The sequence below is a fragment of the Dermochelys coriacea genome, chromosome 22, assembly GCF_009764565.3.
Source record: "Dermochelys coriacea isolate rDerCor1 chromosome 22, rDerCor1.pri.v4, whole genome shotgun sequence".
Lineage (NCBI taxonomy): Eukaryota > Metazoa > Chordata > Testudines > Dermochelyidae > Dermochelys > Dermochelys coriacea.
Genome location: NC_050089.1, coordinates 5086792 through 5110037, shown reverse-complemented (window position 1 = coordinate 5110037; position 23246 = coordinate 5086792). Strand labels below are relative to the sequence as shown.

General features: G+C 42.2%; 1 protein-coding gene across 8 annotated transcripts in view; it reads right to left on the bottom strand.

Moving 5' to 3' along the window:
• The window catches only part of FLI1 (Fli-1 proto-oncogene, ETS transcription factor), a 114475-nt gene extending 98552 nt beyond the window's left edge, over nt 1–15923 (bottom strand). The window contains exons 1-2 of one of the 8 annotated variants that reach the window (XM_043501042.1): nt 15731–15923; nt 12718–12825 (exon numbers count right to left, since the gene is read on the bottom strand). In XM_043501042.1, coding sequence (XP_043356977.1) covers nt 12718–12783 — 66 coding nt within the window. In that variant the 5' untranslated portion in view covers nt 12784–12825; nt 15731–15923. Of the gene's footprint in view, nt 1–968; nt 1429–12717; nt 12826–13760; nt 14201–14330; nt 14538–15087; nt 15515–15730 lie in introns of those variants that run through there. The other 7 variants (XM_043501045.1, XM_038380739.2, XM_038380740.2 and 4 more) reach the window with 7 other exon arrangements.
• Nucleotides 15924–23246: the final 7323 nt, after the last annotated feature.

Here is a 23246-nt window from a genome sequence, read left to right as displayed (position 1 = left end):
GCCGGGCAGCCGGTCCCCTGCGCCAGCCCCAGGCGCTTTTAGTCTGGGCTGAAAATAAGACGCGCTTTTCTGCCCCCCCCCCCCCCCCCCCCGCGTCTGCATCCAACCGAGCGCAAAGACCGGGAGCGTCTCCTCAACTCGTGCGCAAGCGGAGCTGGGGGGGAAACTGTCGGGGCGCCCGGCGGCGGGGGGAGAGGGATAGCTCAATGGTTTGAGCATTGGCCTGCTAAACCTAGGGTTGTGAGTTCAATCCTTGAGGGGGCCATTTAGGGATCTGGGGCAAAAATTGGGGATTGGTCCTGCTTTGAGCAGGGTGGACTAGATGACCTCCTGAGGTCCCTTCCAACCCTGATATTCTATGATTCTATGATAAGGGTGGCTTGCTTCCCAACCCAGCGGGCAGGCCGGGCTGGGGCTGAGCCCTGCTCCCGAGGGCGGGGGGCTGGCTCCGCAGCGCTCCGCCACATCGCTCGCTAAACGGGGTCCGCGCACCCCCCGGCCCCTTCCTGCGTGGGCGGTTCGCGGCAGCGCTCCGGCCCCCCCCCCCTCCCCGCGTTTCCCAGCGGGGGCAAATGCCCCGAAACGCACGGATCGCGTGTCAGAGGCACCCCCGCCCACCCGCCTACACACACCCCGCCGCCTCCATGCCGCGCCCCAGCCGTGCGCTATGTGGCCGGGGGACACCCGCTGCGCGCTGGCCGGCCCATACCCTCCCCACCGCGACCTCCCGCAGCCCCGCGAAGGGGAAGACGCGGAAAGCGTGAAAGGGGGAGGCTGGCCGGAGGAGGAGAAACGGGCCACTCGTCCCGGGATCGGGGCTTGAACAAGCTCCAGCTCCCCCGTCCCTCCCCCAAACGCGCACTGCTCCAAAGCGCAGCCCTCCCCCACACCCTCCTGGAGTGGGGGCTGTCTCCTCCCCACAACCGCCCCCTCTGATCCCCCCCCCCACCGCCCGATATTCCTCTTACTTTAATAGTTCCGTCCATCGAGAATAATCTCCAGCCGATCCCACCAATATTCCACACATTGACCCGGTTTAGCCTGGAACCGAAGCCCCCTGAAGATCTTATCTTCCTTTCTCTCGCTGGCTTTTCTTCCCCCCCCCCCCCTCCAATGATTTTTTACTTTCCTTTCCTCGGCCCGCTCGCTCTTTTTTACTTTTGGTTGGTGCAGTGGAGCGAAAAAGAGACAGTTAACCGGATGAAACTTTTTTTTCTGCTAATTTTGGGAAGTGAAGTCACTTGAGGAGGAAACATTCTGTCTCCCCACTGGTCCTGCCCTCTCGATTAAACTAGATCTGTATTTTACATCCAGGATATTTGCTCCATTCAGATAAGAGGGGGCAGAACAATAGCGGTTTCTTTTGGGGGTAGCTCTTGTTGGCTAGCCCAGGGGAACTCCGCTTCGCGGCACAAGCTGCGTTATCACGCACTGCGTGTCATCAGAAAGTTTAGTTGAACTTTTTTTTTTTGTTTTTTTTTTGGGGGGGGGGTTGAAGCCAAGTAGCCTGAGTCTGAATTTCCTTCTCTTCCCACAGATTTTTTTATTAATGCTTTTTCCAGTCAAAGGCAAAATTAAGGCGGGGGGGGGGGGGAGAGAGAGAGAGAGAGAGAACCGTAAATATAATTCAGTCTGGGGCACACAGGGAAAGATTACCGATTTAAATGGTCTATTCAGAACACGCTCCTGTCCCCCTGCTGCAGTCCTTACTCAGGCAAGGATCCCAGTGACTTTGGCCTGAGGGAGGAAGGCTAGATTAGTTGCTAGCTATTACCAGAAAATAGCTGTGAGTATAATTCAGGGCAGGCAACCCCATTCAATGTAAGCATGTCAAGTGCCTTCTTCCACTCACATACCATTTTTGATGCCTTTCCAAGCAAGGGAACTAAAAGTTCGCAGTAGTTTTGAAAGGAACATTATTTTTAGAAAGCTTTTTTTTTTTTGGCTTTGCTTTCTCACCCCTTTAAAAGAAAAAAAGCCCTGTGAAAGCTTCCACTACGTCGAAGTATACTGTGCTTTACAAAAAAAGGGGGGGGGGGGTAGAACAGATTTTAAATTGTGCATTACAGTAAGCTGGGTTCCATTATTCGACTATGTCTCTATTTAAAACCATGTCATTGTTTCCCATCGGTATTTAACATTTGAAATGTTTATTGAACCTCAGGGTCTGGTCCAAAGCCCCATGGAGTCAAAGGGAGAGTGCAAGTTTCATTGCAATAGGCTTTGGATCAGGGCCCCCAGTCAATTTGCCCAGCTATCTTCGGCGAAAAAGCCACAGATCACTAGTTTACGAACTGGAAAGTGACAAAAATAATAACAGCAAATAAAAGTCCAAGCTACCCCAAACCCCCCTCTACTTCCCGGCTGGGGCAAATTTGGTGCTACTCTCATTGAAAGCGGGGCGAGGGGACACTCTCCTCAATCCTTCTTCTGGAACTAAAGAGTAGATGACAACAGATGTAGCATTTCATCCAACTAGAACATTGATCCCAAAGAAAAGGCCATTTATTTCCTCTTCTAAATTGTACATCCAAACAAACAACAACAAAACAAAACAAGCTTTGGAAAAGCTCTCAAAACGGTCAAGGTAAAAGAGACAAACACTCCTTTCCACCCTCTCTCCCCTCCAAAAAACCCTCCCACAAAACTATCTAGCAACAGGGCACATCATCTAACATGGTGGGCATCTTTTTATTCCCCGCTTCTGCAATGCAAGCTGCTGTAGCCCGAGAGGAAGCCGAAAGATAGACAGCAATCCAGGGAGATGGAACCAAGAAATCCATTTCAAGATAGGACACTTCTGTGAGTCCTTTCAACATCATCGTCCCTTTATGGAGTTGGTTACCTTATCCAGTGCAGCTGCGTCCAGTCTTGCTTCCCCCCCCTGATTTTAATCCAACCACCGCGGGGGGGGGGGGGGAGTCACACCTCTATCCAAATTAATGTGCACCCCCCAAAATAACAAAGTGACCCTCGTGTTTCTAGTCAGCTGCAACAGAGGCTCCTTATTGAAACTTTATTTCTCCAAGAGCAAAGCAGTAGCAGATCAGACCCCTCTTGCCCCTCCCGCTAACCCCCCGCGAAATTAGCCTCATCAATTCAGCTACAATTTTCAGTGCAGAGGCAGGGGGGGACTGAACGGGATCAGACCTGGAGCGTTTTGGCTTTTGCTGTTTGCTAGCGACTGTGGACGTCTCCAGCCAGGAGGGGGAAAGGAGGGGGGAGGTTGGAGAGGGGACCGACCGACCGCCTTCCCTCTCCCCTCCTACCCCCACTCCTGTCTGCTTTACAATCCAGGGGTCTGCAGTGGTGTCCCTTGAGAGCAGCACATCTGGATACAGCTAGCGAGGTCAGGTCCCCCTGTGCCTAGGGCCACAAGAACTGGAGTTCAATTAAAAGAAATCACTGTTAACCCTTTCCCTCATCCCCCATTTCATTCTTTTCTCCCCCCCCCCCCCCCGCCATCAAATAAAACACCAAAACCTCTTTCCTCCACTTCCCTTTCAGTATCACCACATGGGAGCCGCTAGCTTCAGAAAAGCAAGAGGTTAAGGAGAAGAATGAAACGCATCCTCCCAAAACCCAAATTATTTCCTTTCTGGACAACATTAATACCAAGCTTCGAACAGTGACGGTGGGGGTAAGGTCACACAGAGGATTTATACCCCCTAAAGGGCGATAAAAAGCGCCTATGTCACCCAAAGACCAAGAAAAAGGCGCTTTGGTCTTTAAACTGAAATATGGACTCCTCTTTTGATGGGCTAAAGGCTGGAGAGAGAGGATGATTCTGAAGAACTGCAGTGAAAAATCATCTGAAATGTACAAAATATATTAAAAACAATCGGAAATTTACAAACGCCGATTTCTGGTAATAGCGCCATCTCCAAGATGCCAGGACGCAGCAAATAAATGCACGCACACTTTAAAAATTATTTTGGATCCCAATTTCTCCACAAATGTAAGAATATAGACAGTAATCTCTCTCTCTCTCTCTTACTCTCTCTCTCTCTCTCTCTTAGGAGATGTTTTTTGGTTCTCAATACCTCAGCGTTTAACTGCAAAAAACCCTGAAATCTGATACCACAGCTATTTCCTTAGAAGTGACTTAAAGAAAATGAGTCAAATTGAAGCATATTAGGGCTGCCTGATAGAGTGGGTCTATAATTAGCTCACGAAAGCCTATGCTCAAATAAATTTGTTAGTCTCTAAGGTGCCACAAGTACTCCTTTTCTTTTTACACAGTGTTTTGTCATCCACTCACCCCTCCCCCCCCCCACCTCCATTACCCTTCTGTTTGGTCTTAGCAAAAAAAAAAAAAAAAAAAGTTTGGTGAAAAGTCCCAAGAGACAAAATAAGTGAACTTGTAAAACATTAAACAAGACAAGTTGAACACACTATTATTTTCCCATAATAATGCAACAAAAGAAATTTTACTTCCTGACTTTCTCTAACCCCCACCCCCTGAAGTTATCTCAAACTTTTGAAAAAGGCTGGGATATTCATAAATGTGGTTTGCCAAATTCTGGATCATCCCAACTGATGTGCACCGACTCAGATTTAACAGCTTGATAGAATCGGTGCAAGGGGAAAGAAATCCCAAATAATAATAAAATCATAATAATACAGGATGTGATATCCTTAACGTTTAATATTTTAATGCCCAGAAAAAGGCAAACGTTATTTTAAAATGAAATGCTTGTGTACAATTCTGGTAAATGTGTGTAACTTTTAATCGACTTTTTGGTGCATAATTATGTAGAGAAAACAATTCTGATTTATTTAATTAAGTTAATTAACAACTTGGAAATTATCTGATCTTGGCACCTACCATAACTTTTTCCTTAACAGGTTTCAAATGTTTGCATTCAGGTAGGTTACACGACTCTCTCTCGCTCTCTCTCGATACACTTATGAAGGAAACGAAATTCTAGTCTAAAATATTGAGTTAAATGTTGCTCATAATCTCCTGGCATTTTTTTTCTTTATCCTTTAATTGAATCAGACAGAGTTCGGCCTCACACACATCGAAGGTGGATACTCATCTCTGGGAGTAACCCTACTGAAATTAATGGGGTATACACCAGGCTGGAATTTGGCCTATGATATTTAGCCTAAAATATCCAGCATCAAAGGAGTTAAAGGCACGTTGTAGTCCATTGCCAGCCTTTCGCATGGGGAGATACCCGCAAATGTGTATTTTTGTCTTTGATTCATGCAGAAATATTTTGGCCACAAATTCAGACTTTGTATATTTCTTTTACATCTACTTTTTCTTCAAAGGTGAAGTAACGATTGCAGCATATTTGGGCCTGAGCGGCGGGTTTAAAAGCGTGTAGGGCATTAGCTTGCATGAATCTATCTTGTTGCCTGTCGTAATCAGACAGTATCACCTTGTGCTCTGGTTAAGAATGCAATATTTTGAGCTCCTTCGTCATTTTGCAGCAAATGAAGGAAATCGGTCAGCAACTGGTCAGCCAACCCCCTTTGACTCTATACCTAGAAAGTGGCCCATTTCCCACAAATTGTGTTAAAAGTGCCTCTTAAAAATAAGTCATAGATCTGCATTAGCGGGGGAGGGGGGAGAGAAAGGGGAGTGGAGCTTGTCCTAACTAGAGGAAAAGGTCCCATCGACTTCAATAGGAGTTTCAGGGTGGGGTTGCGATATGGCACTAACTTCACTGCAGAATTAAAAGGCGATGTGGTTTTAAAATCCACTTTCTTACAAAGCAAAGAAGGCGAGCCAAGCCTAGGGCCCGATCCCCATTCGAACCCGGGGCCAAAATTCTGCTCTCAGCTACAAGGGTAAAACCTGACTACTTTGGAATCCCTCCAGATTTCCACCCACGTAACAGAGCAGTGGAGTGCAGGATCGGGTCCCAGGACCCATAGCTCTTGCTGAATACGAACGATTTTTTGGAAACCAAGTCCTAAAAAAAAAAAAAAAAAAAAAGTGTGTGATGCTAATAAACCTTTAAATAAAATCTAGTGTCTTGGCAATTGAACTGTCCTGATGGTTTTATTTGAGATCCATGTCCCAAAAATCCAGTCCCCATTCCCTGCCTTCTCTCCCCGCCAACCAAACCACCTCACAATTATTGAAAAGTTAAGCACGAAAAAAACAAAAATACCGAAGGCCAAAAACACAGACTGCAGCGCACCAGCTCCAAGAGTCTGGCCCCTCGCTTGAGGCCATAATTAATTTGAGATTTATTTTTATTGGAGAACCCAGTCTCGTCTGACCTTAGCCAAACAAGACTTCAGCTAGACCCTTGATGCGCTTGAATGGAACAGAATATTTCTAACTTCTCTTCGGGCCTCCGTGCCTGCTTTGAATTTGTTCCTCCGACTTCAGATATTTGGAGATTTGAAGAAAAGATTTAAAGCATTTTCCCCCCTCTTACCATCCACTTTTTTTTTTTTTTGGACACAGTGGTCGGGAGGATGCAGAGGGAGCTAGAATACCAAATACATATTCAGAGAAAGAGAGAGGGGTGTTTTTTGGTTGTTTTTTTTTTTTAATAGTCTTTAGAAGGTCAGAAGAGGTAGTGACTTACAGCGGGGGGGTTGGTTACTTGGATTCTGGTGTCTGGAAAAGCAGGAGTCTTTGAATATAAAAGCTTGTCCCCTGTGCCCTAAAGCCTGTTTTATTTTAAAAAGGGGCTTAGTATGCTACGCTTCCAGGGTAAACAATGTTTTCCCCCTCCCCTGTTTAAATTCAAAGGCTACCTTTAAGGTAAAGCACGAAAGAAACTGTAAAATTCTTTTTCACCCATCGTTTGCATTTTATAGGGTTGAAGAACAAGTCAAGATTCACACGACTGGGGTAGGGGTGATTATTTTTAAAGTTTAAATGTTCTAAAATAAAAGGTAGGTGCAAACAAGAATTAAATCCTTCATCACTAAGTTGTCATAACACATTAATCAAGACCCCGCTGGAGTATAACACTTAGCCGTGTTGCTGGCTCAAGATATGAGCATAAAAAAAAAAGAAAGAAAGATTTGGTATGCTCTTGTATTAATCAATAGTAAGTATGTGGATGACATAGGAGTTCCTTTCCAACTCCCATGTTCATGCACCCGCCTGGAATGTTTTAAAACAAAGTTCAAACATATTCATGGCTACAAATCTTTTGCAATTCCCAGCTTTCCTAGAGAATACCTGCTCCAGCCCTCCTGAGTGTAGTTGGGGGAAATTGACAACTTCTGTTGGAAACCAGGAGTTTAAAAAAAAAACCCCAACAACGATGCAGCAATGGATTAAGTACTAGAAAGTGGATTGAGTGGGAAAACTGCTGCATGGATTGAAACTTCAGTCTACGAAGTCTTTGCATTTCTCCTCTCCCTGCTACTATGGTTTTATATCAGTTCTTAAGATGCAAGATGCTGGAATTTCTCCTTGCTCTACACAATTATAGTTCCAGCATTCTTCTCACTGAACACCTGTAGGAAACATTCCATTGTCGGTCAAGCCTCCCAGATTTTTCTTTCCTTTTCTTTTTTTATTTTTTTAACAATGAATTCACTAACTACAATATTTCCCCTCACTAGGTTAGTTTGGCATGATTTCCCCAGAAAGTTTCCCTTCTCAAAAGTTTTTATATGATTATTTGTCTCACAGCCTGTTCCAGCAATAGTCTTTGGCTTCTACTGTGGAGCAGGAAATGATAACATGTCAATGTCAGTGTTTGTCAATACTCTTAATATTTTCCTCTCCAATTAAAATGTCAGTGTTTTGGCCATCAAAAATTCTCTCTTTGGGTTTCTTGTAAACCCTCCAGGCAGGGTGAAACCAAGAACAAACCAAATATTGTTTCCATCCACCCAGGCTATTTTGCTTCTATGAATATGCTTCTTTGTATAACACCACAAACATTATGGCTGTATGAAAATCATTCCAAAAAAAAAAAAAAACCCCACAAACTCCTGCACTTAAACTATGGTTCTTTCCTCCCCATCTCATTCAGACTGGAGTGAATTCCCTTTTCTGGCTTGCATAAAATCCGAGACCCTTTTTGTGTGCAAATGACTACAGTGGAATATGCATGGTGGCTTTGTTCAACTTTCATAAGTGTGTGGCCACACAGTCCAAAGCTGGAGAAGGTTTAAAGTCTCTCCAAGGAAGCGCCAGAGCTATCTTTGTTTGAGAATGGAACTTGATTGTTTTGTAACAAAAGGCTTTCAAATACATTGTGGAAGCTACTTCTTGGGCAGCCAGATGTGGACTGGTCTGAAATTTGACTGTGCTATGTGACTGCATCAGGTGCTATTAATGGTGGGCAAGAGAGCAGAGTTTGTTGTGCCCACCTGAAACACAAGAGTATTACCAGCTCCAGGAGTTCAAATATCAGAAGATCAAAGAGTTTTGCTTACAACTACCTGAAATGCATGTGCTTAGAGTACTGGCTTAGGCTGTGGCAGACCTAGGTTCAGTTCCCTGCTCTGCCACAGACTTCCTGTGTGACCTTGGGCAAGTCACTTATTCTCTCTGTGCCTCAGTTTCCTATCTGTAAAATGGGGATAACAATGCTTCCTTCCATGGATATTGCGAGGATAAATACATTAAAAGATTGTGAAGTGCTATGAGATCTACTGAGGAAAAATGCTAGATGTGAAATAGGCATTTTTATTAATCATGGGCATGTGGATTTCTCCTCTGTGTCCTGAAAAGAGCAAGAAAATTATCCCAATATGTGGAGCTCACCATTTAAATGTGGGAACACAACCCCTAAAAAATATTGGAAGGAGATCTAGTGTGGAGATGCAGCATTTCTTCTGCCATTCTGAAACACGAGAATTTGAAGGATGAGGAGAAGGTGAAAACTGTACCTATCACCCCCCACCCCATAATGCCTTATACATTAGTGGTCCACAGAAGGGACCATTGTGATCATCTGGTCTGACCTCCTAACATAGCACTTCACCTCGTGATTCCTGCATCAGGCCCATCTAGGCAACACCTATGAATGGGAACTTCCAACAAGGCCCCCGTCACTGTTCCTCCCAACCTCACTTATCTCCAATTTTGCAGGGTCTGTTGGCCACCTGTGTGATTTTGCATGGCCTGACTAACTTTAGGCCTTGCCTTAAAGAGAGGGGAAATTGTGGCTTGGATCCTTATTGAGAGGGAGGAGGAGAGGTATGACAGAATATAGCAATCAAAAACCATTCGTGCACTGCCTCTAGCACAGACAGTGCAAAAGGGGAGTAAATGCTACTATGATTCAGCAAAGCCAGAGTCCAATGGTAAGAACAGGGAAAAATCAGTATTCAGATGTCATATTGCTTTGCTTATAGCCTTAATACTTTCCATACCCAGACAGTTAAGTCTCAGTTCTCATTCCAGTGCTCTCTTTTTAAATTTAATTTTCCAATTTACGTTACACGTTTCATTCTCTAAAGTCAAGTACTTATATTTAGATGAGATTAGCGCACACTGATGTACTCTGCAGATTATTCAGCCCTTGTAGATCAGCAAGTACAGTAATGACATAAGGGATATACATATAATTATGTTGAAGACAACAATAGGGACCTATAATTAGTTTATAATAATTATGTTTGCCTACCACTTTATCATATAAAGGCACATCAGGATGGTTTGTTCACATGCTCAGATATAAATAATTACTCATAAATAACTATCTAAAATTGTTATAATTATGTACTAGATTTATGCCAATGCAGAATAAAAGCACCCATCTATGTGCTTTAGGTGCAACTTAAAAATGCATCACAGAAATATCCGAAATTCAGCAGTATGATTCAATATAACCACCATCAGTGAACCAGGCAATTTAAAAACTCAGATGCCTTTCCCCCTCCAACAATTCCCCACCCTTACAATACTCCCCCATCCCCATTTCAGATATTTGAGGGAAAAGATGAGCTTTGCAATGTAGCCCAAAGAAAGCTCATCATATTTAGGCTAATTTGGGTGGGGAAAGCAAATTCCATCACCATGGGACCCTTCCAGAGAATACCCTGTCAGCAGCCCCTTCTCATTCATACCAGTGGAGCTCCAGCTGTGACAGTTAAAGACAGGACACTTATCTTCATAAGTTAAGGGATAAAGTCTTGACATAATGCTTATAGATATGACACTGTTAGTCAAGGAGCTTTATAAAAACCCCAGTCCCGCTTTTCTCCTTCATGCAAGTAGCCCCAGCGACCAATGGGCAATTGGGGTTTGGCCCATTTCTTAAAATAAATCTCTCAACCTCTTCTGAGAGGTAGGCAAATAAATATAATCTCCATTTTCCAGAGGAGATGAAACGAGAGGCAAAAAATGCCCAGCGGCTTCCCAGAAGAAGGAATTAAAACAGTTTTGCCATTGACTTCAGCAGGGCCAGGATTTCACCCTATCTGTTTTACATTTAATGATTAAGTCCCTGAGCTTGCAAACACTTAAGCACGTTCTTAACTTTAATCACGTGAGCAGCCCCACTGACCTCAGTGCAACTACTTGTGAATAAAATTAAACATCTGCTTATGTGATTGCAACATTGACGTCTAATTGCCTGATCCAAAGTAATCAGAAAACTTTCCACTGACTTTGGATCAGGCTCTTAAAAGACATCACTCAAAACCCTGTTGATTTTTTAAGTATGGAAACAAGTTATTTCCCCAATGACATCAGTGCACACGATGCTTTGGTGACAAATACCAGGAGACAGGGTCCCTTCCCCAAAATAAATGGCAGATGATGATGAAATGTTGCGGCGTGAATTCAACATCCTATGAACCATTTATCTCTGTTCAATTGAAACTAGGAACATAGGTCCGGTTGGAAAGGTCTCCCCCAGGAAAAGCACCCTCTGAGGTCAATGGGAGCGTTGCCCGAGTAAAGCATACCCACCATCACAGCTAATTTGATGCAGTTCTGTGTTGACCAATTCCATTCCATATGAATGTTAACAATTTAGGCCTCAAACCTAATTCAGTAGGCTTTAGCTATTCCATAGGCTGATTTCAGTGGCAGCAGGATCCCATCTTACAATGAAAGGCAAACCTGATGGGATACCTTTCTATGGGATAACAAAGTGGGTTCACCTCTTCATTGATACCAGAACATGTGCCTGATTATTTCCTGCCTACTGGCGCTCTAAAGATTAAGTTAGGTGACTCTACTGCTGGGTATAGACTGCACACACATTTCCAGGAGTAGTCATTTGAGTTTTTGCTCTGATGGTATTTGCATCTCTTTTAAGGTCACTTCCAACTAAGTTTCTAGCATTCTAGGGTCTGATCCAGACCCCACTGAATATAATGAACAACATTTACCAGTAGCAGTACTCATGGAAACACTGAGTTTTAAGTGAGCATTGTAGAATATTCACAGAACATGGAATTCTGAATATTTCCAATGCAAGTTTTTGCTTAAAAACCTGACCCTGCGATTTACACTCATCCCACCAGGAAACAGAAACAATGCCACATGTCACACCACAAAATGGGCATTTTGAATACTCCCAACAAAGTGTTTGCAAAACAAACTACAAGCTAGGGATTGCATGCAGAAATTATTCAAAGAATCATTTAAAATAATGGCTTATGAACATGAAAATCATAACCTGCTCATGGACCATTAACAAAGAGAAAAAGAGGCAGAATTAATATAATAAAATTTTTCATTACATACAATTCACCCAGCTCTAGTTAACACCACCTTGTATTCCTTGAGCCTGTGAGACAAGAGTCTTGTGTTTTAGATTTTCCTTAAGTGCTGTGGCATGCAGGATTTGCCTTAAACGTGTAACCCAGATGTCTTGGGCTCGGTTTATTTACATTCTTGGGAACTGTTGTGGAAAAAAAACACCCCTATATGATGTCAAATATAATATAGTGCTCAATGGCACTATAAAGGGACAAGAATCTACCACCCTTTCCTTGGAATTTGCTTTGGGATTGGTAGAAAAAGAAGTAAAGACAATAATGACCCATCACAATACAAGCTAAGACCCACACTTTGCTTTCTCCAATTTAACAATCAGACACATATCTGGAGGGCAAGAATTGGCAATATGTGGCATTTAGCCATTGTCTGATGTTACCAGGTGAATCTATGTACCTGCTAAATAATCTGGATAGGTTGTATAGGAAAGCCATCAGGAACAATGTGAATCAAGTTCCAATATCATACACCACTATCTGATCCAGCAATCTATTTACCTCAACAATTGAAAGAGATGCTTATTATTCAGTTAATTCCATTTTGCTTTGTCTTTAAACTCATTTTGATGAAATGTAGCACTTTCCATATCTAGACAATCATTTTTTGTACATTGAGTTCAGTGGTTTGCACAGCAGAGAGGTAAAGGCATTTTTTGAAATGAAATTTAGTTTTGGTTCAAGATTAGATAGTAGCCAGGAAAGCAGAAAATTGGAAACCAATATAAGAAACCATTATGATAAAATATTGCTAGAACATCATCACTATCATATTGGTTAACATCTAGTGTCTATACTGTAATTCAGGACACCTCAGGATAATATTGATTATAATATAAAAGAAGAGACCACCGTAATATGTTATTGGTCACTGATAGATATACAGAGCTCAAAAGATGAATCTAAGTGTAAGTGTGATCATTTAGGATTAAACCAACTCCCACTGAAGTCAATGGTAGTTTCTCCATCAACTTCAATTAGCGGTGGAGGAGGCTCTTAAACAGATATAAATTATCTTGAATTTTCGAGGATTGTAATTTTTGACATTACCTGTTTAAAGATGCTGTCATGTCTTACCTTGACGTAAGACGAAGTGTCTGGTACTGTCTGAAACATCCTTATATGTTTAATAGCTATTTAAAAGGTCCTAAAATTGACCTGAAAATAAGAAAAAAAAATAAAAATGAAGACCAGCAAACAAACAATACCTTTGTTTTGAAAATTAAAAGCAGTAATAAACATTTAAAATGTTGTGATCAAGCATTTGAATGTTTCCTTTTTTAAAAGAAGGGACATAGGACAACTTCTATCAAAACAAGGAAGTGTAAACTAATAACCAAGACTGAATATCTATCTTTTAACTATAGGCTTCACAGAAAAGAACCCTCTCCAGTTTTGACTGGGGTGGGGGGAGAGTTTGACGTTTGATTAAGTGAATTTCGTAATCAGCAATTAAAAGCTAGCAGAAATATCCATGTTTTCATGTTGAGACTAGTTAACCCTATTGACTTGAACCTAGGGGTTTCTCTTGGTTAAATGAATGAAATGCAGTTGTATTTCTTTACTCATTAGAACCACTGTGGGTCATTAACGCGCCAATGTAGAGAAACCTTTCCCACGAATCATAGCTTGCCAAAAATTGTATTGCAAAACAATAATGATAATAGAGAACGAAAATATGATCCTAAATGGCAACAAAAATTGTATGGGGTTGTCAACTGCAATTCTCCCATTTGGGATGGTGCTGTAACATTGTCAAATGTAGCTGTGCTTCAGAGCTTGTACCAAAGCAGAATATGTCTCTCTGAAGTCTCAGGTTTGTGACATAATGATCGCATCACGAACAGGTTTTCTAAGGTTTCAGAGTAGCAGCCGTGTTAGTCTGTATTCGCAAAAAGAAAAGGAGGACTTGTGGCACCTTAGAGACTAACAAATTTATTAGAGCATAAGCTTTCGTGAGCTACATCCGATGAAGTGAGCTGTAGCTCACGAAAGCTTATGCTCTAATACATTTGTTAGTCTCTAAGGTGCCACAAGTCCTCCTTTTCTTTTTAGGTTTTCTAAGGTCAGGACTGCACAATTCAGAGCTTAACAATAGAAGGATCGTGCAAGGTGATGGCTGGAGAAAGTCGAGTTTCCATTCAGGAGAACAACAACAAACTTCAGTGATCAAATGAAATTTGCAATCAAATTAAAATCTCTCTCCGCACACCCATAACACCCGTTCCCTAGATTAGAGGAAACTCTTTATTCCCTCCAAGCCGTGCTATAAAATGTCCACGAAACTGTAATAAATCCATCGTTAAAAGAAGCAAAAGCCCCCCTTTACTTCCCACTCGCACTGTTGCTAATTATGACGCTCGCGTTTTCCGGAGGAGCATTTATCAGAGGCAGATTTTTGCTCAGAATTTGGATTAAAAACCCATCAAGATCAAGGTTATACGGCAACATTCAACGTATGCAGGAGTAGTTTTGCTACAAATGGCTAATAAATCCCTTTGTGGGGCTGTTGAGGAAAGGCTGGAGGGCTATAACTCTGTCTTGTATGGTAGGTGTGTTTACACGCGCAACGACGGATAGAACGCCCAACTGCGAAGTATAGATCCCTGTTGTATTTACACAAAACGCAGACAATAAATTATGCCACCCAACTGACACGTAACCGGGTTTTTGCTTCACGATCGGTTTAGCTGCAAGGCTATCCGCCAGCGAATGCCCCTCTAAATGCACCTCCAGCCCACAGTTAGCACCCCACGGCAATGAGCTAATCACGCAGCATCCAGCGTTTCCTTCACCGATCCGCGTTTGCAATGCCAGGAGAACACCTCTATAACCCCCACAGCCTTCGCGGTTGAACTGCTCGAAAACATCTGTTGATTTAAAAAAAAAAAATCCCACTCTGGCAAAGAAATTGTTCTGTATCTGCACGTGACCCCCTTTTTATTGATTTTTAAAGCATTTGTTACGTGGCCAGCTGGCAGAGAAGGGCAACTGATTACAGAATCGACAATGTGTTTCTGATAAGCACAATTCATTTGTCTCTCCTTCCTCCCTAATACACTCCAGTTTCTTTTGCTTCTGAACTTGCAACAAGGAGGGGGTGGGGGGAACCTCCAAGTCTCTCATGAGTTGAGGGGACAAGGGAATGTTCCTTGGGCATTAAATTTGCTGTAGTCAGGGATTCATCATACTCAATTTCCCTCCCCCATTTTATCCCTCCCTCTGAATCAGCCCCCTCATTTGCTCCCCGTGCATAATTAGGCATGTTTCAAATCAATAAACACATCTGCATATTCAGATTCAACCTTAAAAGGCAACTCTGGATTATTTCCCAATAGCTTCACCCAGCCAGCATCATCCACAGCCTAAAAGGGGCTTTTGTGTTATCTGCTCTTGTTTAATTGTTTGCAAAGGACTCACCTTTTATACCCTTTCCTCTCAACCAGTGGAAGAGCAGTTTGTAAAGATCCAGGTTGAGACCAAAAATAAAATCCCCACCAGGTCTGTACTGTAACCCTGCTGCGGCAGTGTGGCAAAGGAGAGATTAAACCTGCTGGATCCAGAGCAGCACTGAAGTTAAATTTCCCTAGTACATCCAGACAGTCTGCATATCCTCAGGGGGCTTCTGTAATGCGCTCAGCTCGAGCGAGCGCTTTTCTTCTTCTTCTCTCCTATCCCAGCCCCCTCCCTGCCGCGACTTTAAATTTGATTTCCGTTTTCCCCTTATCAATATTTCAGCCTCTGTCTCTGGTTAATCGTCCGAATGTGACATCCTCGCCTCTGTCACAGGCCCCCCCCCGACCCCCCGCAAAAGACCCTCCCTTGTCCTGCCAGCAACTTTAAGGAACTTTTTTTAAAAAATTCCACGGGTTTAAAAGGAAAATATTGCTGAGGAGTCAAGCCAGAAAGGGACGCTGAGTGGAGCTCAAGGACTACCTTAAGCCCCCTTTTTAAGCAAGGAAGTTTCAAATCTCCGTTTTTAAATCATCGTGCCTTGGTTTTAAACAAACAAACAAACAAACAAACAAACAAACAAACAAACAAACAAACAAACCGAGCCTACCTTGCAAAACAGGTCACCTATTTCCCACTGAAACGGATCTGAAAATAAGACAAACCAAATTCACACACACACACACACACAAAGGGGAATTGAACTAGCTGTTGCACGCACAGGATCAAGAATTTGAACACTTTGATTCTCTTTGCCAATCAAAACCTCCACGATTTTCTTAGCTATTTACTGCAACCAGTCTATCAAGCAGCAAAACAAAAACAAAACAGGGAGGAAAAAAAAACATCTTCTAGGAACTCTACAGAGCCAAATGTATCTGCTGGTGTAATGATATGAAATCAGTGGAGTTGCACCGGGAGATCATTTGCTCTGATCTGAGGTAGGAACACATATGAAGTTCAGTGAGACAGATACGCATTTTAATAAAAAGAAAAGGAGGACTTGTGGCACCTTAGAGACTAACAAATTTATTAGAGCATAAGCTTTCGTGAGCTACAGCTCATGCATCCGATGAAGTGAGCTGTAGCTCACGAAAGCTTATGCTCTAATAAATTTGTTAGTTTCTAAGGTGCCACAAGTCCTCCTTTTCTTTTTGCGAATACAGACTAACACGGCTGCTACTCTGAAACGCATTTTAATGTAACCCTTCTAGGGGTTACCAAAAGTATTTGGAAAATTTCCTTCCCCACTCGGCTCCGTTTCTCCCTTTCCCAGCTTTACCCCAAATTCCAACATATTGAAACATTTTTCTCCTTAATAAGAGGAACATATAAAGTGAAAGGGGTGAAAGGGCAGCCCAAGGAGCTGTGCCCGTAGCTCCGAGTACAATTTACTCTGGCAGACGAGGCGTTTAGCATTCCTGACAATTCCTAAGGAAAACAACCCTCCAGACTTGTATCAAGGGACGGGGCACCTACCAAGAGTCACTTTCTAATATAGAAATTCTTTGGATTTGTTATTTAGAGCCAGTTTCCTATGCAAGGTAAAAGCCATGGATTTCAAGAGGAAGATCTCAAAAGATAACTGTGCTGGGAGGAATATGAAAGAGGTGACAGAAGCTACTTCCCAAACTGTTCAGGAGAAAAGCGACTCTTTCTGGTTTTAAGCGCCAGTGCTCGGGTTTAAAAAGAAAGGCATAGGTATTTCATTTATGTTAAACTGATTTATAAAATCATGCGCTGCAGAATTTAAGAGGAGGATGTTATTCAGTGTCCTGATGATTGTATGTGCAGACATCTCTCTCTCTCTCTCTCACACACACACATAATGACAGAAACAAGAAAAGCAGTGATTAACTCAGACCCCATTTCAAAGCCATTTTTTACACGAATGTTGTTCCTGCGTTTTCAACACGTTTGACACAAAACACACACACTGAAGAGAAAACCCACAGGGCTAGTATTTCTCTTCCTATGATGATGATGATTATTATTTGGTTAAAAAATTATCTAAATATAGCTGAAGCTTCGATTTTCTTTTCCCCTGTTTTTCTTTTCAGCAAATGTGTCCAACTCCTCAGCCCTACCCGAATGCAGACTCGAACCTGTCTAACATACACCCAATAAGGAGCAGTGAAATAATTTTAATGGCTAGAGCTAACAAAGGGTCAGGTTGCAAAGGGATTTGGGGTGGGGGGATTGGGGAGAGATTCCCTAATACAGAGAGCTGTTTTTTCGTCCTTGTAATCAAACCCCACAGTGAGTCCAGATACCCATGTGGCTAGCTGAAGTCGTCTTGGGAGCTTTACTAGTCCAGATGAAAATTGCTGGGAAATGGGAAACAGCTGCAGCCTCAGAAACAAAAAGAAAAGGAGGACTTGTGGCACCTTAGAGACGAACAAATAGCTCGCCAAAGCTTATGCTCTAATAAATTTGTGAGTCTCTAAGGTGCCACAAGTCCTCCTTTTCTTTTTGCGAATACAGACGAACACGGCTGCTACTCTGGAACAAATTTGTGAGTCTCTAAGGTGCCACAAGTCCTCCTTTTCTTTTTGCGGATACAGACTAACACGGCTGTTACTCAGAAACAAAAAGAAAACTTTACCCCTAAGCAGAGAAAGTTACAGAAGTTTTGTTTACACAAATAGCTTCAACACCGGCATGCCATGTCAAGTTCTCATCCGCAAACTGTAGGTGACTTGTACGTAAACAACATTTCAACATTCATCACAGGCAGTGAGCTCTTAAAGATGCCTATGAAATCTCCATCTCTATCACACACACAGACTGCCTTTGTGGAGGTTGTTGCTGGCTGCCTCCAACGTATTAAACAAGGTACTAGCAACCCAAGCAACAAAAATCCACAAATAATTTTTATTAAAAAAAAAACCCCAAACACCTCCGGACAAATGCTTGATTCTCATGAGCCTGCTGGACAATGGCTAGACCGAACTGAACGGTGGAAAAGCTCAGAGTCCTGCAAACTGGGCTCTTTTCATGTTTTCTATTTATTAGCTACGTTAAGAGAAAACAGACTCGCTAGTCCCAAACGTAGGAAGAGTATTAAAAGAGGCATGTGTATAGTCCAGCAATTACAGCTGAACTTGATTAAAAACGTCATGAGGGCTGCAAAGGCAGGAGTTACCTGATACACCAACCCTGGGGTTGCTTTAGGATGAATTATAACACAATTCATTTTATTTTAATAGGTCACTATAAGATTAACTGTTTAAGGATGGAGCTGGTGCTATCAAAGGTTACATCAAAACCTGAAATAAGCAAGCCCTGCGTTCTGGATTTTAGAAGTAACCGTTTACTGTGTTTTAAAATTCCCCAACATGCTAATTAAAAATAAAAGGAATATGGAAAATGAAAAGGAGCCCAGTACTGGCCAAATAACCCCCTCCCACCTCAGTTCTTCAGGGTTTTTTCCCTAAGAGGAAAACATGGTCACTTTTAACAGGACATCATCCTTTCTACACCTAAGAAGAAAACCAGTTTTCATTATTTTCAAGGTCTGAGTTCTAATCTTCAAGGCACTTAATGAACAGCCTAGGGTCAGGGTACCTAAAAGATCATCCAAAAGCTCCAGAATGAGGACGGTAATTGACAGCTCCTTTGTGGCAAAATAGAATTGTCCACCAGCAAGGGTAAAGTTTGTCTGAGCAGGAGAGAGAGTTTTCTTGGTGGCCAGACCAAGACTAAAGTGAACTCCCCCAGGAAAGAAGCACAATCCCACCTTCCACTGCAAAGTATACTCCTGCGACCTTGTTTTTGCTACTAGAAGCAGAGCACAATGTAACTATCACTGATATATTAAAAAAAATCTCACACAATTTTCCCCTAGGGGGAGCAAGGGAGGAAGAATGAACCTCATGGGAAGAGATGTTGGACTGGTTGCTCAATGTACTTCTGGAAGATTCTTGGATACTATAATGGGGAGATTTGGGGGGAAAGACTGTCTTTTTGTTCTGGATTTGCACAGCACTTAGCACAATGGAGTCTTGGTCCATAATTGCGGCTCCTAAGTGCTACCTGCAATAAATAATAAAATGACAGTAACAAGAAGCAGAACTGATCAAAACCTCACAATTTCCATTCTGTGGAAAATTTTTTTTGTTTCAACTGGTCTCCCAAGATAAGTGGATGAAAAAATATTTCTCTCACAGTATTATTTTTATTTTATATTATTATTAAGAAAAAAGAATTAGTTATGCAGTTGAAATTTCATACATCCTCCAGATGCAGAATGGATCTGTTGGGGCAAGGAGACAGAAGGAGGCAAACAGGAATCCTTGCCTGTTTCTTGGATTTAAGGTATTTAACTGAAGAGCAGAGCTTCTCAAATTATTCTTCATTAATAATATTTGTTGTGAGCTAGTGTCTCTTTTATCTATTAATGAATCATTCATAAAACCATCCTGATTTCCTTCCTTTGTCTTCATTATTTGCAGAATAGTTTGCGGGAATGATTTGCAGGTGATAGAATATTGTCTTTCTGTTCATGAAGGCCAGTCATCAAGCCTGGCATGGGACTTATCACTTAGAAATAAGTAATAAATAATACTATTTAGTTCTTATGTATTATTATTAATTAAGTATATAACAATACCTCCTAGAGGTCGCAGTCAAGATGAGGGCTAGGCATCATATAAATGCCCTGAATAGTTTATCATCTAAATAGACAAGTGGATGAAAGGAAAACATAAGCACAGTAAGGTCAAGTGATTTTCCCCAAGGTCACGTAGCAGGTCAGTGGCAGAGATGGGAACAGAATCCACGTTACTTGACTTCCAGTCCATTGCCCGGTCTACTGAGCAACACTACCTCTGATTTTCAGAGCTTGCTAATTTATAGTGATTTTAATCAACGGGCCTTGAAATATTTTACAATGGAAGGTTAATGTCAACACCCCTGATTTGTAGATGGGGAAACTGAGTCACACTGCTCAGACTTAACTAAGCTCAGACACTAGGTCAGCACCAAAAGCAGGAGCAAAATCCAGGTCTTATGGCTCACTGCCCAGTCCCCCAGCCGTAAGTGCTTCCTAATACTTAAGACACTTACAATTATTTTTGGATGAGCCCCAACAATTGAATGGCTGAATCTTTTAAAATCAGAGTAGAAAAATTAAGAAACAGTTGATAATACAGTTGCTAGTATTTATTTTTTAGATCCATAATCGCTTGTAGTCAAATTTAGGAAACTTTTGGGATTCATGATCATCTTCAGAAATACACAGTGGTTGTCCTGGTGCTCCTGAATAGGACCTCAAGAATAATAAAACAAGCCCAACGTAATTACTACTTATTACAGATCAATACACATAAATATTTCTATTGGATGCCCAGGTAGCAGCACTATCCAAAAATACCTTCTTTCACTTCCAGCTTGCTTATCCCTTCTTTTCAGATGAGGACGTGATCCATGCATTCGTCACCTCCAGGCCAGATTATTGTAATTCCTGGTGTCTGAAGTTCAATGTGAAGCTGATGCACAGATTCCAGCTGGCACAGAATGTAGTGAACCACCTTCTCTATGGTTTAGGCTGCTGTGAGCACATCATGTTTGTGTTCAAATCCCTTCACTAGCTCCAGGTCAGCTTCCAATGCCAGTTTAAGGCTTGTGTCTTAATTTTCAAGGCAATTCATGGTTTGAGCCCCAGCTCCATGAATGATCTAGTTTGGATCTATGAACCCCCATCACAGCTGTGCTCCTCTGGAACAAGGCAGATCACTAAGCCCAGGACAAAGGGTGTCAGAGCTGGGGTAAAGCATCCTCGGTCCAGGGGAACAAACCTTTAGAAGTAATAAGGTGAAACTAGAGTCTGAGCATCTTCAGGAAATGCTGCAAAACCTTAAAAAAAAAAAAGCCTTTCTATCATTAGAATGACACCCATTCTACCCAATAAACACCAATCAGCCACAGTCAATGAAGAAAGATGAAATTAATAAAATCTAAAAATCAAACCCCTCCTGCAAGCAGAGTTTTTACTCTGAGATGGGAGAGGTGCCAGAGACTCCATGAAGCCCACTAGGAACACTGGCTATTGCTTTTTGTTTATTGATTTTGCATGGCAGGCGCTCAGAGTACTACATTGATGCATGGCAGTATAAAATCCTAAAATGGATAGAACTAAGCCAGCTCCACTGAAGAGCAGCATAAATAGATGAAAAAATGAGAAATGAGGTGAATTAAAAAACAAAAACAACAAACCCAAATACCTGGAGAAGGCAGGAGTCTGATTTGCTTCCAAGATCTTTGACATGGACGTTTCTTTGCCATTCCGCATCTCCATGGAGAAGGTTTCTTTTCAAATTAAATGAGCCATGAAATAAAAGGAAATTCAGAGCAATATTGTAAAAGAGTCCGATGTAGGGCTTTTCCTTTAAGAGTTATTATAACCTAGGCCTTCTCTATGCACAAATGCTGAATGGCTTTAACTGGTACAAATCCCTCTAATGTGGCTGCAATTACATCAGTATAAAGGTGATTTGTACTGGGATAGCTATTCCCACATGGGAAGGAGAAAAAGCTATATGAGTATAAATCTTTATACTGTTATAACTGCACCCACACTAGGGGTTGTACTGGTATTACTAGTTAGAAGGAGGGGCTTTTTTTAGACCAGAATAAAAGGTGGGCTTTTAGTGTGTTAGTAAACACACTTTTTTATCATCATCCTGGGACCACCTAGATGGCCTAACCAGGCCTGGAGCTGTACAAAGAAAGATTAGAAGACTGCCCCAGCCCAAACGAGCTTACAATCTTAATCAACACAATATAAAACGCTAGCGCAGATGGTAGACAGACCCAGCAGCCTGCACTGAAGTCAGTGAGTGCTCAGCACTTTTTGAAAATCAGGCTGCTCATTTAAGAGCCTAAATATGGATTTAGGCAACTCGGGGCTCCTAATTTTGAAAATCTTGGCTCAAAATTGTACAGATAGAAATATGTAAACTGACAAGCTCCCTTCTCCGCCACATGCACAAAACCTTGTTGCAGAATTACAAGTTAATCCCCATTAAGTGCTCCTGTGTGTTGTGGAAACTGAAGTCGTGACACTGAGTCACACATCCTTGGGTATCAAGGGGGGGTCCAGTTGCTAACTCAACTTGTTGACTCTGCTCCAGTCACTAGCTCTATTTCCTGGACTTATCTTGCTTAGCAGATTTCCCATCCTCTCTCTCTCCTGCAACCCATAAACACTTGAAATCTCCTGTAAGACCAATCTAGGCTGGCAGCTTGCTGTGAATGTAGGCTGCAGCATATAGCAGGAGATAAGGAGTAGGAGGCACATTGTCTTTTTTCAGCCTGTCCTGAGAATTCACTTTTCAATCTGAAATTGTTTGCGCAAGGAAAAGGAAACGTGTGTTGGGGGGATCTGGAAAGGGGAGGAGAAAGGAGGAAGAAGGTTGTTTCAGAGCCCAAACTGGGATATATGAAAAGAAGAATTAATGGAGATTGATGGAGGAAGTTTGATGAAGGTCCCACTGCAACAAGCCCTTGTAAACTATGTGCTTCTGTTATCCTGTTAGGTCCCTACGCAATTGATCAGTTTCAAAGAGGAGGTGGTGTTTTCATAGCTGAACCCCAGTGTGAAAATCCTTCTAAGAAATTAGGAGACAAATTCTGCCTTGAATTACACTCCATAGCACCCCACTGAAGTCAAGGAGGTATAAGTCAAGGCAGGATCTCAGGCCTGGTGTACACTAGAAAAGTTTTACTAGCATGCTATGCCAGTCAGTGGGTGTGATTTTTTTTACTGATATTGTTATACTGGCATAAGCCTTAGAATGGAGGCAGTTATACCAGTATAAAGCTGATTTCACTTCCTGAACAAGAATAATCTACCCTAGTGGATCTGGGAGTTAGGCACCTAAATACATTTGAGGATCAACACCTTTTATACCATTATAACTGTGTCCACACTGGGGATAGGAGGTGGTGGGATGTTGTTGCCACTTTAACTATATTGGTACACGTAAAGCAGCAAAACTTTTTAATGTAGACAAAGCCTAACTCTAAGGCCACAATTCTGCTCCCACTGAAGTCAATGGCAAAGTTCCCATTGATTTCCACAGGAGCAGGATCACACCCAGAGCAAAGACATACAAGAACAACCC